General features: G+C 46.5%; 1 protein-coding gene across 1 annotated transcript in view; it reads left to right on the top strand.

Annotated features, from left to right (window-relative positions):
* NDOR1 (NADPH dependent diflavin oxidoreductase 1) overlaps positions 1 to 16,719 on the top strand; it is a 232,370-nt gene that overhangs the window by 130,659 nt on the left and 84,992 nt on the right. Inside the window, exon 9 of the mRNA XM_086921240.1 lies at positions 7,785 to 8,005. Within this exon, the coding sequence (XP_086777366.1) occupies positions 7,785 to 8,005 (221 nt within the window). The remainder of the gene's footprint in view (positions 1 to 7,784; positions 8,006 to 16,719) is intronic.

The following is a 16,719-nucleotide window of genomic DNA, read 5'->3' as shown; positions in this document are numbered from 1 at the left end:
TCCACTCAGGGTCTTCTAATCCTTGCCCAACATGTTTTAGTAGTGACGATGTCCTGTTGGCAAAAATGGAAGCAATGATTAAAACCTTATTGCTTCCGGTCTTAGAAAGTACCAGGATAATGTCCGCTAAAATAGATGTCCTGGAAGCAGCGGTCAATATTAATATGGACCTCTTGCAAAACTTAACGACTACTAGTTTCAAGACAAGGGGCCCTAACCCCATAGGGGGTGCTAACCAAAAAGGGGGGTCAACCACAACTATCCCCGTAGGGATGAGGTTCCGTGACAATTGTAAGTGATGTTTTCGACTCGCACGAATATGGTCGAGTCTGGTATCTATGAACCGCAAATGACGAGTTTACTGGGTGTACGCAGTTTCGCTGTACTGAACTAAGCCGTTTGTTTGTTACGTGGGTATTTCTATCTGTGCCCACGGGTTCCATCTTAGATACGGCATCCATTTTGTCTCTTGCCCTCAAGTAGCCAGCGAACGGACGATGTCCGCTTCGCGACCCTGGGACTCCCAAGATATTTGTGGAAGACACATGTCCTTTGTAAGTGTCTTTATGATGAGGGGGATGCTACTGTAAAGCAGATGGCGCCGCTCGAGGCTCATCTTACCGCACGGACTTATTGTTGCAGCCGTGCATCTCATTAGGCACGTCCCTTTGATGCCTGTATCTCGTGTTTCCTGATACCTCCCCTTTTACACCCTTTCTGATCTCTCCACTGTCTCCGTCTTCCCTTACACCTGTTCTTGTTCCTACTTCGATCTGTTTTACTGCTGATTGGAATGCACTAATGATGGGAAGATGGGTTTTTACAGTTGGGAAACGCCAAATGTTTCCGCACTTATGTTCCGGACCTTATGTGTATGAAAGCGACCAAAACGACCCCTCTGGGGGATGATTGTGGGAACCGGGTCATAAACTTTTGTGTTCAATGTAAATCTATGGGAAAACTATGTATAAAAGGAGCGATCCACAGAACCAATTTGAAGCAGTCTCCCCAAGTTGCACGTGTGTTGCTTGTCGTGACTTCTGTGTTCCCTGCAGTAAATAAACCTTGAATCTTTGACGCCCAAGGAAGTGTCCCGTGTCTCTGTGATTCGTACGCCGGAGCAGGTTACCCACGAAGGTTTCAGGTGTTGTGCCCTGGCACCGCTGGGTTCTAAATAGCCCAGTCCTTCAGGGACATCTTCTACCATTATTAATAAAAAACCACTAATAGGAGCAAAAACTACAGCTGCCACATTGACTACTGCAAGTAGAGCCCCTACTAAAGAAACACCAAAGGCTAAACGCCCAGTGGCAACTAACAACACGCAGGGGAAAAAACCTCCAGCAAATGGTGCAGTAAACCAACCAAATAACACTCCAGCACAGACATCTATAATGGGTAGGGAGAGGAAAACCACTCTCCAAGATAGGAATCCGAGGACAGATAACAGAAATTCACGACACCCTCCCAGAGTTAACTTACCTCCTGAAGCGTCTCAATATACCATCGTTCTAACCGGAGTGGCCCCCCTAAGAGAGGGTATTAAAGAATCACAAGGGGATCTGCGGAATAAGGTCATCTTCTGGCTAAACAAACATCGCCCTCTCCCCCCGTCATCTCCCACTGAAATCCTCTATGTAAGGAGAGTAGAATGGGTAGGTAAGGGCGAAAAAGATCTGGAAGGTGACTGTATTTTAATTTCATTTAGAGACCCCTGGGTGGTGGAAAGAATCCAAAGGAAAGCTAGATTTGCCCGTTTGGGTGATGTACAGACCTTACACCTTGGTTACTTTTACCCCCACACGTACCCAATTAATCAAATGGGCCTCAATCATTGGAAACTCAAAGGGGGAATGCCCCGGGAGCCCACAATCCATCACCCCCAATACTACCCTCCTCTCTTCAACCATTTCGAGGCACTGTCAGACCTAGAATGGGTTGACTGACTATGTGCACCGACCCAGTCATCGAACACAGCTATAGGGAAGGGGGAGGGAGCGCACATCCCATTCAACCCTACCTCGGAATTAGTAAAGGAGCAACAGTCCCTTTTCCATAACAACATTAGTATGCTGAGGGGGCAAAGTGAGGAAGAGGCTTCCACTTCCAATATAGATGTGACCAGTTTAACAAATGTCATCTTACCGAGCTCCCATTCCCCTCCCATTGTTAGCAATAACCATGTAGAGGTAAATTCATTAATTTCACATATGGTATCTTGGAATGTTGCCGGAGTCAAGACCCGCATGATTTCTGAGGATTGGTTGGACTTCATAGGTAAACATGAGGTTGTTCTCCTGCAAGAAACATGGGCCACATCTCTGTCTTACATGGTTGGATTCTCAAATTTTTTCAAACCAGCTATAAAAGGTACTAAAGGGCGGGCGTCAGGGGGACTGACCATTTGGGTAAAACAGGCCTGGTGTTTTTCAGTTTCCGAACTGTATGTGGATAATCCCGACATATTGGCTATAAGGCTGAGGGAAGCAGGGGGGCAGGAAATGCTTATTATTAACATATACTCTAGAGGCCTCCCTGGCGGCCGTTGCCCCAACCTGATAGGTGCCCTAGATACATTACTAACGGGCTGGAATAAAGGCTCATTTATTATAATAGCGGGTGATATTAATTGCACAATTGAACCACTGTACTTGCCGGAAGACAATTGGGGGTTTGAAGAAGATGCGACCTGGAAAATCCCCGAACTTTCCAACAAAATACCAGTTAAAGCAACGGAGGCTGCCCTGAATTGGACTGCTTTTTGCCTCACTTGGGGATTAAGGGCCGCAAACGGACGCACCAAATCGGACATTGGAGCCAATCCCACTTTTGACAATGGTGCGAGGAAAAGTCGTATTGACTACATCTTCATAAAAATGGAATATTGGAGCCTAATTGTTGATATGGAAATTGTAATGCGTCCGGAAAGTGACCATAACCCATTGTCCCTGAAACTCAAAATGTATGGCATGAAAAGACTAGCGGAACCAGATCCAAGGGGGCAAGGGGTTGTAACCGTATCAAATGACCGGAGGAGACTGAAATGGTCAATCATATCAAATGATGTAATGATACAGGCCAACATTGAAAATGTGGTGACTAATGCTTTGAACAAAGTGAGGTCTGCTGTTGTTGAGAGGGGTCAGGGTGATTTAGATAAGATCATGGGCATTCATGACAAATGCTTCTCTGAGCTTAAAACTATTCTCTCAAAACCATGTAAGTCTAACAACGGGCACCAGAATGCTCCAAGAGCAAAATGGTATAATAGAGAATGTAGAGAGGCCCATAGTCACCTAATAGAGAAAGTTAAAACCAGAGACCTAAGTGCAGTAAAAGAGGCCAGACAAATGTATAAAAGAGTTCAATGGGAGGCAAAGAGGGAATGGGAAGATGATTTTTGGGCAGACCTTTTGGACGCTAGCAAATCCAACAACCAGACCAAATTCTGGGACATTGTTAAATGCGGAAAAGACGGTGAATTCCGTACCCCGTCTAACAACGTATCCCCGGAAGTCTGGATAAATCATTACTCCTCCCAATTTTGCACAGTAGTTGTTGACCCTACGTCTGCATCTAATCTGCTACCTGCAATACCCCCTGGCAACGTGACTATGTCCTTTACAGAAGCGGAAACGGAGCTTGCATTAGGCCTAACCAAGAGAGGGAAAGCCCCTGGGTTAGATCAAATTCCAGCAGACCTATTTAAGCTAAACTTAGGCCTTTGGGTACCCTATTTAACTAGCATATCTAACACTATAGCGAGAGGTGCCCATATACCCAAGACTTGGAAGGGGGCAGAGATCCTCCCTATACACAAAAAGGGTGATAGATCAAACCCAGGGAACTATCGCCCTATCAGCCTAATTGACTGCTTTTAGAAAGTTTTTGCCCGCATGATCCTGGCGAGGGTCCAAGGGTGGATTGAACTAGAAGGAATACTGTCCCCGCTACAGGCGGGCTTTAGATCTGGTATAAGTACCATTGACCAGGTTCTGAGGTTCTGCATGATCTTTTGGAAGGTCGTTATACTGGGGGGTGGCACCATCTTTGCTGCTTTCATAGATTTGAAATCAGCTTTTGATTTGGTGCCGAGGGGAAAATTATGGCATGTACTAAGGGACCTAGGAATGCCGGGAGAATTGGTGGAGATGATTATTAGACTACACGAAGATAACTTTGCCAGGGTAAGATGGGGGTTACAAGGGCAATATACTGACTCATTTCCGGTTTCACGGGGAGTCCGTCAGGGGTGCGTTCTCGCCCCCACCCTCTTCTTACTCTTTATAGATCAGGTAGTGAAATTCTTCGGGTCTACTAATACTGACGCACCGTCCTTGGCGGGGACTAAATTCCCAATGTTGATCTTTGCGGACGACACCCTCCTCCTTTCAAAGACTAGGGGAGGCTTACAGTTGGCTTTAAATCACTTTGAGGAATATTGTAAACAGAATGACCTTCAGATAAATGTGGGGAAAACCAAGTTTATGGTTTTCTCCAGGAAAAAACCAATACGTAGTAGTGTACAACTTAACAGGGTTAACCTGGAACAAGTTGATACGATGACGTACCTGGGGGTCACTCTGGATTGCCGACTGTCTTGGAAACCACAAATAGAGACCCAACAGCTAAAACTTGCCCAACTGACTGGTTGTCTCTTGCGTGAGCCAAAGAAATCAATCACTAAAAGGGTTGTCCCCGCCCTACAAATCTATGATGTTAAAATTAATGCTGCAACACTTTATGGGGCAGAGTTATGGGGTTTTATGGACCTCTCGAGTTTGTATAGGATCCAGTGTAGGTTTCTTCGTAATCTGGTAGGGCTGCCCCAATCAACCCCACAGATCCCACTTTGCCACGACATGGGTTGCCTTCCAATATCGGACATGGCAAGATACAGAGTAGTGTCCACTTGGAGGCGCATATGGACTTCGGAGGATTTGGCTCTCTTTGCAAAGGAGCTAACCGAGGTAAAGGCTATGGGGGGTTCGGAGCGAATCCCATGGCTTCGCTCGGTGAAAAGGAGCCTGCATGATATGGGCTTGAGCCATCTGTGGGTCTCGCCAGGTACGAACAACTTTCCCTCGAAAAAGGAATTTAAGGGTTTATTCTGGGCCTCAACTCGCCTTCCCTTGGCACATGCCTCTAGTTCTGAAAACTTGACGGGGCGTTTTTTAAGTTTTAAATTGGATCCGGCCCGGGAGGCATACTGGGACCTTATCTCCAGGCCAATGGATAAAAAACTATACCACCAATTCCGGGTGGGCTCACTACCCCTAAATTCCTTTACCTCATCTTGGGGCAATAGCTCCACCAACCTTTGCAGTCGTTGCCCCGGATGTAAGGAAACTGAGGGTCACTTTTTGTTCGCCTGTCCTCAATACAGAGAACCCCGTTTAAAATGGTTAAAACCCATTTTTAAACGCATGATATGTAAAAAATCCTCGGACGCTATTTGGGCTCTAAAAACAAACACCTCTGATTTTATCGTGATATGCTTGGCTAAGTACTTAGGCTGGGCATGGGCAATCAGAGCTAGAAGGAACTTAACTGCCTCTTGATCACAAAGTGCAATGTGCATAGTGTTTACCTGTATATGTCTAATCAACTTTTATGATCAGCTACATCCAATGTCTTGTTTCGTTTCAATAACGGTTTAATAACTTTTTAATTGTGGTTTTTAGATTGACTGTATATTTGATAACATATTGACATTATCTTTCTAGTATGATTTTGTATAATGTGGAGACTTTGAAACTGTTTTTAAATACTTTGTCTAAATTGTCTTTTATGATTTTATCATCGAAATAAAGACATTAAAACCTGAACCTGATTCTGCTAAAGAGGCTCAGAGAGGCAGGGGTCGACGGCACCGCCTTGCTCTGGTTCCACTCATACCTGAGAGATAGGAAACAGGCTGTGTCCCTCCCCCCTTTTCAATCCGCCTTTTCCCCAGTACCTTACGGGGTATCCCAGGGCTCGTCCATCAGCCCGATCCTTTTTAACGTTTATCTAAAACCCCTGGTCAATCTAATTAACTCCCACAGACTGAAAACTATAAACTACGCGGACGACACCCAGCTTGTCCTCTCCTGGGAGGGGGAAGACTCAATCCCCATGGAATCGTTCCATGACTGCTTAAGAGACACAGCCGGCTGGCTGCACATGAATTCCTTGCAATTCAATTCCTCCAAGACCGAGGTCATGTTCTGTTCTGGGAGCCGGATTCCTCGCCTATTTCCTACGGAATTCTGGCCCCCGGAAAACCCAGAAAAACCACAGCCGGTCACTAGTGTCCGCAATCTGGGGGTTATGCTAAACAACAACCTCAGCATGGAAACGCAGGTAACCAAAACAGTCTCCACCTGCTCGGCCCTACTGCGTTCTTTACGCAAAATCATGCCACTACTCCCTGCTCAGGCCCGAGCACTAATAGTCAGGTGCACTATCCTTAGTCGCCTTGACTATTGTAATGCTCTTCTGCTCGAGTCCCCAGCTGTTCTACTGGACAGACTCCAAAGAGTCCAGTCGGCCGCAGCCAAACTGGCCCTCGGTTGGACCAGGAGATCCTCGGCCACAGCATCCTTAGCCGAGCTACATTGGCTCCCTTTGAAGCAGCGAATAGCTTTTAAAGCACTCTGCCTTGTCTTCAAAGCACTACACGGAATGGGCCCCAGATCCCTACAAAAAATGTTTTCCTGGTACACCCCCACCAGAACTCTCCGATCCACCTCAGCCTGCCTTGTGTTGGTACCCAGATTTAACAAGGTAAGGACCGGGGGAAGATCCTTCAGAGTGGCCGCTGCTAAACTTTGGAACAGTTTGCCGGTCGACATCCGCCAAATTCTGCAACTCCTTCCATTCAGAAAGCAAGATTAAAACTTGGCTCTTCCCCTAATCCCCTCACCTCTAATCCCTAAACAGTCTCCCGTCTCTTTCCATTTTAGGAGTAAGCTCTCAGCGCCAGGATACCTGCCAGGTGACAGATGCGCTATACAAGTGTTTTAAATAAATAAATAATAAAGAAAACCTCAAAATACCACTTTGGACTTGAAGTCTTTATTTGTTATTGAGGACCTTAACGTTGTCAAAGGTCCAGAGTAGTGGGTACTAGGAAAGTTTGAGTCCTACTTCTCACTGTCTGCCTGATTTGGATACACACCTTGCTGCTCAGACCATCATATTGGAGTGAAACCAGAGATGTGCAAAGATTGTTTAGGGGGGGCTACATAATGATCCCACTCACAACAGCATATTAAGAATATGTAGGTTACACATCTTCAAACTCCTATGCAAGAGCAGCAGCAAAGACAAGGGCTGATCCATTCCTACTAGGAAACATGCCCATTGTCTTCTTTTTGTGGGGATCTTTTGAGAACAGCACATATGTGGTTATTCTTTATACTCCAGCGTAACATGTGTTTTTACCTTGAGTATTCTACATATTAAGTATATGTATATTGAGGACCTAATTGCAGAGTACTAGTGATCGACTAGTTTTAACATGTACATTTGCAAATATAAAAACCGCTCAAATTTCAAAGCAGTGATTACATTTAGGTTTTTTTCAATTGTCTCTCAGAAAACCACATTTATGAATATAATCTCTATGTACAGTTTTACAACCTCAAAGACTAGCCAATTGCTCCTCTAGAAATGGGGAAACAAAAATGCTATGGATAGATATATGCATTTGCTGTAGTCACCCTGTCTTGTTAAACATAATTTAGTGAAGGGCAGCATACCTAAATATATATTTGCTGGTTAACTTGTTTCTTTATTAGGCACATCTCTTCCAATTTACCTGCCTCAACCTTGTACGATCCAGTACCTTGTTGAACGTTATTTGGATATTGGCTGTGTACCTCGCCGCTCCTTCTTCGAACTTTTATCTTACTTCTCCACCAATGAGTTGGAAAGGGAAAAGTTGATGGAATTCAGTTCAGCTCAAGGCCAGGAAGAACTCTACAGCTACTGTAACCGACCTCGCAGGACTACACTAGAGGTAACACCATTTTTATAAAAACTGTAAGGTTATAGGGCTAGGAAAGCTGTTGCAGCTGACAATCAACTATAGATATTGTATCTGCTGATGTACTAATGAACAGTAAGTACAAGCAGACAAAAGAAGTTAAGTTACAATAAATAACAAATGGAGAAATTGGAAAAAATGTAGTACCAAATTATACTAAATCTTAAGTGCGTGGTGGTGTTGCAGAACGATGCTGGGAATGTAACTACTGTCAACACACTTTTCCAGGAATAGGAGCCGGTTTGAGATGCATGTTAAAGTACTCAAACCACACATGTATGCCATTTCACAACATTCCTCAGTCGTATGCAGCAGTGGTTACCTTTCATTGGGGATATATATTGAGTTTGCATATTACGCTGTATGTGGTATGAGTGTATAATATCCTTGCAGACTGTCACAGTTGATTTGCAGTCACATTTTCTCATGGGAATGTTTGTGTTGTAAGGATTTGCACTACAAAACCCCTTCTCAAGTTCCTAGAGCCAACTATCGATTTATGTAAAAATCGTCCCCTTCCTCGGTTTCCAACACAGATCGCTATTTTAGTGTTTGATGCCAAATTATTCTCCATTATAGAAGTAATTATTATTTGTAATAGTTTCTTGTAATGTGTTTCTAATTGCACAACTGGTTTAACTTTGAAATTCGATACATATTAAGTACAACTAGGGCACCTTATTGATTTTGTTGGTTGGTTACTGTACTACACATATTGTGACATGGAGCTGTACCTGATTTCATTCCTCTGACCCGGAGCAATATTGTGTACAATGATATGGGTATTTGTTTTACCTATGAAACTGAATAAATAGATTTGAAGAAAAAAAAAGTACAACTAGTGCACTTTTTATACAGTTGTGCAGAAATTACAGATACAGCATTAAAGGCAATAACGACAGTCTAAGGGACACTTGGAATTCTTTAATATTATTTCTTTTTATCAGTGTTTGCATTAAAACATTCTAAAAAATGGTATACTGCAAATAAAAGTTAAAATGGTTGCATGGTACTAAATTAAAATGCTTGTACAGTCTAAAATCAGTTACTTTAAAATTACGAAAAAATGACACTTAGATCTATGAAAGAAAGGGAATGAAGGTGAGTTTCATACAGTCTGAGATTAATCGAGGAGCGTATAACATTCATGGTAGAGGATCATATCTAGTCCAATTCCATGAGGAGATTCCAAGTATCCGAAATTATCATTATCAGCCTGTATGCCCGCATAGGATTCCACCTATGACTAGTTAAACCTTTTAGAATGCAGAATACCTGTGCAGATAGGAAATTACTGTGCAGACTTCTGCATTGTATTCCCAATTCGAGAGGTTTAATTAATGTTCCCATTTGCCATCTGCTTGAGCAGGTGATAAATGGGAGGAGTGGATCCCATATGGTTGGAGGTGGAGTGCTGGGGTCTGAGAGGTTGGTGGAGAGAAAGGAAAGAATATTTTTTGTTGTGGGGCTCAGAAAAAGGCTTGGCAGGAACTGGGGGATGAAATTTTGCTTTAGTGGCTTGACTGCTGTTACAGTCAAAATCTCATGCGGAATTGCGAGACAGTACTAAAATTGGGTCCAGTGCACCTGGTAAAACATGGCCCAGGAACAGCCAGCCAATTGTTATCATGTGGTGTGGTACTCCACCCGCCAAAGTGGGCAAAAATGGGAATGGTGACAAGGCACAAAGAAAAAGATGTGATGGACTTGTTGTAAAAAAGTAAAAGTTTACAGACCATAGACCAATGCATCATTATACTCGGAATTTGGACGTAGAAGGAAGATCATTATTTTCGATTGTCTGAGGCAGATGCTGTTCAGTATGAGTATGTACTTGGGGTGGAGAGACAACTAATGTAGAAGAGAGTTGGTTATTGTTAGTACAAAATAGTAAATAGGACCTATTGAATCTTTGGCATTCGTATTATAATAGAAACTTTTCTTAATGGCTTTTCATGCCCACCCTATTCCTTTTGAACTCTCAGACCCCACAGAAACCACATGCAATTGATGTAGAGGTTGCTCTGCTCTTCAAGCACCCTTATCAATTAACCTTCGTAAACCATGCTTAGATTTGTAGTTGTGAAATTCTCCTCTTCATTCATTACATTGATCAGTCAAATCAGGGTGCAAACAAGCTAGTAAAGGTTTCTGAATACTAACAAACGTAGGTGTAGATTTGTACCTCCTTTTTACCATCTATGCCATGTAGTGGAATTCCTAACAACCCCATATGCTCTCTCAAAATCCGGCAATAGTTTTAAGTGTGATTACATCCATTTAAATGCAAAAAACACAAATGGAACGAGATTTGATGTTGTCACCAATGCTCATCTTTAGTCATTGAAGACCTAAGTCACACTTTTTCATGTAGTTGCCAAGTTAATAAATGGCTTGGACGAGTGACCGTGTTGTGATTACCAGTTGCAGGTTTTGTAATGTGTGCTGTCTTTTTTACTAGAGAAATGTAATATCCAGTTTTCTAACACTGTGAATCTCAGCGCAGCTTTGACAGCTGTACTGCGGTCGGTATAGCAGTGTGCAATGGATGCAGAGAAAATCTGTCATGTATTTGGGCATATACAGGTTAACTAAAGGAAACTGTGAAGGTGAACAGCAACACTGTCAGCCGTAATAAGTGCTGCACAAAAATATGGGAATGTGTTTTGCAAGATGAAAGGACAGAATCCAACCACTGGTCATGTGTTTTTAGGTTTCGCCTGCGATGGCTGCGTATGCGCAGTCTCGCTGGCGAGATATAATGAGTTTGAGGATGTTTGACTAGCGGGCTTTAAGCCCGTCCCCTCTTTCCCATTGACCGGCGTCACCGTTCATGTTAAACGGTGGCAGGCCATTGGGAAAGAGGTGTTCGTGACGTACACTTTTCTCTTTTACAGACGGCCCACTTGGATGGGCTTTTCTGCCTTCCTTCTGCTGCAAATGTTTTTTTTTATCTTTATGGGCCAAACACATGGCCCCATAAAGATAACAAACATGTTGCAGCAGAAGGAAGGCAGACAAGCCCATCAAGTGGGCCGTCTGTAAAAGAGAAAACTATATGTCACAGCGAGCCCTTGTTGATAAGAATGCTTGGGTCATTTCATGTCTGTTCTCTTGTATCTTAAATGCTGATTTCCACACACCCCGATGCCGACCGCAGATGTGGTATAATAAAACGGCCTATCCCGGTCACCGTGCAGTAGACTGTCAACTCTTAACTCCCCTGTGACTCTGTCCTCTCTTGAGGCTCCTGACGCCGATGTGAGGACCTGGATCGTCAACACAGTCGAAAGACATTAGTTGGCAAACAACTAATCCACAATTCTACTTCGCAACTACAGAACTGTTTTGGAAATATTTGTATCCTTGTCTCCATTGATACCCGTCACACCACTTAACCCCAGCAAACACAGGAGGGGGGGGCGCAATCATCCTTGCTAGCAATCCTCCATGCTCTCCGATGCATGGTCCGAAAAGCGACACTCAGTCCCAGCAGCACCCCATCGCGGAACTGCATGCCACCCTTGCCCAACTTTACCCACTCCTCCTGTTGCCCCTCTCCCCATACCACCATAAGTCACACATATTCTGCGCCCCCTGCAGTGCCTGACGGAGCAGCCCCCGCCCACCCCGCACCGACCCAACTCGCCCGACAGCCCCATAGGACATTGCTGGCCCTCCCTGCTCTCCCCATCTGAGAAATTCCCTTCCTCGGATGGCCCCTTCCCTCCTCTCACCCCGTGACCAAACCAAACGCTGCCTCTTCCCTAGGCGCCCAAGCCAGTGCCCCCCCACCGCTCCCGCTTGCACGCCCCTTCTCCCTCCCACCCCAGTTGTGCTGCGACCTCGCCAGACCCATGGCGCCAACAAATACCCGCTCCCCCAGCAATCCTTCACCGGGGGGGCAACCCTTCTGTTGAAAGCACACGACTGTCCAATGATGCCCCGCACACTCCCAAAACCACAACCCGTCCACAATCCCCAGGCCAGAAGCCCTCCATCTCCGGTGACCTGCAGCAGCTCCCTGTCTCCCTCAGAGCCCCCCGCCGCCCAAATGGGTGCAACCTCCGACACCTATGAGTGCTTCTCCTCACTGCCCCCCCGGACAGCGGCACTCCCGGCAGCCCAAAACCTCACTCACCACCCCACCGAACCTGTCACAGCTAGCAAACCAAAAAAACCCCGGCAGCTATGTCCACATCCAGACTGTATTCTGCTTATGCTTGTAACCTCAAAGTACTCAGTGTATTGTCAGAATGGTCCCGCACCGCACCCACTCGAGGTACCGCCCACTGAACCATAGCCAGCACCCACCCTGTTCTCCCATCTAGAATTTTTTAATTTCTCCCTTGGACGGCATTGCCCCATTTAACCCTAGAACCAGTCCCTCGCCACCTCTTCCTTAGCTGCTAAAACCACTGTCCCCCACCCTCCCCCCACCGCTCCCCCTGGCGCGCCTCTTCCTCCGTCCAAACCCCAATTAGAATCCTCTATCCTGACTCCCGTCTCCACACTCGGTCAAAAAAGCAGAGATGCAACCCTCCCAGCGATGCCCCACTTGCGCGGCCCCTACCCCTCCACTGGTCACTGCCACCATCTGGGGCCCAAACCCCTGCGTTCCCTCAACACCACTTATTGTGACCCACAACCCGACCCCAATCTCCTGGTGGGTCACTAGCTAAAATGAAAGAACGCGCACCTCACCCCACAGACCTCCTGTTCCTCGTCCGTCCGTGTAGCTCTCCATTGAGGCCCCCGGTCCAGCCACTATCCCCCTCCCCCTGGGGAGTGGGGGGCCGAACCAAGGGGCATTTGGCCTGGGAAACTAGGCAGCTATGGTAAAGCACTGCACCATCAATAAACTCTCCTCCGAAAAAGCCTGCCAGGGTAACCGGAGCCTCTGTTTACTGTTCGGGTGCAGGCATGCCAGTAGACACCCTCCGACTCTCCGCCTTGTTCTGTTACACAACTTTCTCTTTCGGGGTCTGTTAAAACACACCTTCGGCGCAGTCTTGAAAGAGTAGGCGCAGACCCTTCCCATCCATCAGTGCCAGGTCTACTTGACAGGACACTTATTCACACTCTCTCATTGCTATTCAATTTGCTGATTTTTCTGGGCAGAAATCCGGTACTCTCCACAACCCCATCGATTGGGCTAATTTTTAGGTCTCGCGCCTAGCGATACACTGCGAGAGTCCTTTTGGTAGAATTTTGTAAATGGACCATTAAATTTCACACGCTCGTGCATGTGATTTTCAATTTGCGGCCTGCTATTGGCCTTTCACTGCTGGCTGTTTTGTAAGATAAGACACCAATAGGCCAGAGGCGGGCGCATAGCTCTGCCCCTGGCCTTTTGGTGTCTATTACGCGCACTTCCTGCCATATGGTTTCAATTATCGTGCCCAGACATGGGCGCGATAATTGAAAGCATATGGGCGTGCACGCACCACTGGTGGATTTGTTGTTCACAAAGGCGATCACTTTCAGTTTCGCGATAGCCTTCTCCTCCCTCCCCACTCCCCTTTGGTCCCCTTCCTGCCACCACAGTAGCACCACTCACCAGGAATCAGCAGGGGCCGGCTGGCAGTCAGGTCCCAGCAGGTCAGAAAGGTGAAGAGGCAGAAGCGGCACTGAGGCAGCTCAGCGCTGGCTCCAGTCGCGCGCCCGCTTCGTGATCCAGAAGGTAAGCGTGGTGGAAACTGTTTTCTGCTAAACTGTGCCTCGTGCTGCGGCCCATGCTCACTACTCTATTTTTAGCCCTTCTCCGTGCCCCGATGCGGGCGTCCGTGCCAGTCTGGGACGGCGGGCTCCATGGAGGCTGTCGGAGCCTGCCGCCGTCCGGGAGCCTCCTGTTTGGCGCCCCGCGGGTGCTCCGTGGACCCGGCGATGTGTTGGCTCAGGTAGGGGGGCGTTTCACGTCGGTGGTGCTGCTGCGGGTGAGTGGGGCTTCTCGGGCTGAGGCCCTCCGAAATCCCCTGCGCTCCCTCCCGCTTCCTCCTCCACCGCCAGGCCTCGGAGCCAGCAGCCCGGGCTTCAAATGGACGAAAGGGGCCGGCTGCTGGCAGGGGGAGTGGTTTGTGATCTTTTTCACCCTGATTCAGCGAGAAAGGTTTTGGGAGGGAGGATTTGCTTTGCGGCCTTTCCCTGTGTCATGGTGGCAGTCCGTGCAGAGGGCAGCACAGCCGTCTGCCAGCGCGCAGCGCCATCAGGGCCGCCCAGCTGCCTGGACTTGCGATGCTTGGATGTGGCAACCTGTGTGAATGCTGTCTGGGTCCCCGGGTATTAATTACCGGCTGAAGTGCCCAGTGTGTCGGCAGTCTGCCTGTGCACCCGTGGAGGCTGATGAGTTTACTTTGTGTCTCTCCTGGTGAAGCGGTCCTCCTGCTGTCTGCAGAACCCCAGAGGGACATTCTGGTACCGAAGCAGCACAGCCTTGTCGATACTATAAGAATTCACCCCGTTGCGTGGGTTACAGATGCGTTCTCCGGTTTAGTTTCAAAGGACCCTAGATGTTTAGGGATTAGTGTACCAAATGATACAATTTTTTTTATCAATGTTAATGACTCCTGGAAGGAAGGGCCTGTTCATTGACACTACTGTTACTATACCGGTCTAAGATGGCATTTGGTGCAATAACTTTTTAACGACCTATTCAGGGCAACCATTGTGTAGGGGTGATTGAATTTCAGATACTGACGTAGATGTAGTGTGTGGACATAGGAAGGTAATATAGGAAACAATAGTATAGAGCAAGGGCAGCTCTGGCGTAATCTCGGGTGACGAGCCTCTCCTGTGTCCTCTTCACCACGCTTGTAACTAGCCAGAGCGGGGTTGATGCCTCCTGCCCGGAGTATTGTGCTCAGAGATGGTCTCTGCTAAGATAGCGCCCTGGGCGTGGGCAGAGAGAAATTTGGCGCCCTTGCTGATTGAACTGAATTACATGAGGCAGCAGGGGGTCCCTTTTGTGTTCCATGGACAGTCCCTGGATGAGCAGCCTCTCGCAGATGATGGCTTTGTTTGTGCCAGCTGAGGTCAGAGGGTGAAGGGTGGAGGGGGGCAAGGAAGGGGGCTAAAGGATGTGAAAAACATTGCCCGCTGTGTGATAATGAAATACAAAAACTACTTTAAACTGGCATATCCGACAGAAACGGGCCGGCAAAGCTGGGGCAGGATGAGAAGGACCCTGCTGTTGGCATAACCTTTATGCACAAAGCTCTATGCAGCCCTAAAAAAAATGTGTGCCCTGGGTCCAGCTCGCCCATGCTAAAGGCCTGCCCTGGACTTGGTCAGTCTATACATTTAACCAGTTTGTGCTGTCATTCAGTATGGTTGCTGAACAGAAACTCGGTGGCCCCTTGTCAGATCATATGTATTCTGCAATTAAACATAGTTTAAAAGACACCTGAAGCTAAATAAACTGCCACATTGTAAATGTCAATGCCTTTTATTCATTTGCATCGGTGCGTGAACAAGCACTTTGTACTTATAGTCCATGCTTATGAGAAGCAAGGCTGGCAGTCTCTTTTACTGCCAGCCTTGCTCATCGTAAGCAAGGACTAAACGTTCAAAGTGCGTGTTTATGCACCGATTGCAGGTTTTAAAAACAAGTGAATAAAAGGCATTGCCATTTACAATGCCAATAGCGCAAACTTTAATAATGCGAGACCTATTGCATTGTAAATGCTTGTTCACTCGGGTTGCTGGCTGAGAGGCCTAATCTCTTGGTGGTGCTGCTGCTCCGCGACCAGCCTGGCCCTGCAGAAGGCGCTGATTTATGAATACAAAAGCATCCGGGCGCCAGGAGAGCGGCTCCTGCCGCTGGAGAGCGATGGAGCACGTCTTTCCGCTTCCCAAAGCTGAACTGCACACTTCAAACGCTTTAATTGTATGCACTCTTTTCATTATAAGTGTTGGCCAGAAGCAGCTGCCAGACAAGCCAGGCACTCCGATAATATCGCCTCGTTTGCTGAAATCGATATTTGCCCTTTGTCAGCTTAAACAGTTAATTTGATGTTTTTGAACCTAAGTAGGCAAGCAGCATCTTTTGGGCAACCTAATAAAAGGCAAAATGCTTTCTCGACCTCAGCAAACGTATTACGATGTCAAATATTTTTAAAACAAATTAGGAAACTACTTTTTCTCAATACCTCAGAGTTGACTTTATTTGCCATGAAAATTAAAGTCTAAGCTTATGCAGAAATCTTAAGAGAATGAAACTTTTACAGAAAACGTCTGCAGTAAATAACCATCCCTGCAGTTAGATGAATTTTAAAGATAGCGAAGACAAAGTGCAATCCAGTTGAGATGGGGCAAGATAGTGCAGCAAACATCTGAGCTTAATCCAACAAAGGAAACAGCTTGCTGATTTCGATTACTGGCATTTTTATATACTGTGTTACTCAGTAAGGCCTTCAGAAGCAGTCCAAAGAGCATGTTATTGTGTTTTGTAGTCCACTACTTTATACAAAATCATGACCACAAAGGGGTTAAAGCAAGGATGCGTTCTCGCTCCACTGCTTTTTAGCCTCTTTCTGGCCGACCTTCCGGCAGAACTGGATGCTTGCTCCTCACATGCCCCAAAGCTAGGTGGCACGATACTGACAAATCTACTCTATGCTGACGACCTAGTGCTGATCAGTTGAACCCCGATAGGTCTCCAGCACCTTCTAGATGCCACCCAAAATTTT

Source organism: Lissotriton vulgaris, chromosome 5 (genome assembly GCF_964263255.1).
Source record: "Lissotriton vulgaris chromosome 5, aLisVul1.2, whole genome shotgun sequence".
Taxonomy (NCBI): Eukaryota; Metazoa; Chordata; class Amphibia; order Caudata; family Salamandridae; genus Lissotriton; species Lissotriton vulgaris.
Note: the sequence above shows the minus strand (reverse complement) of the source record. Positions and strands in the feature narration are given on the sequence as shown.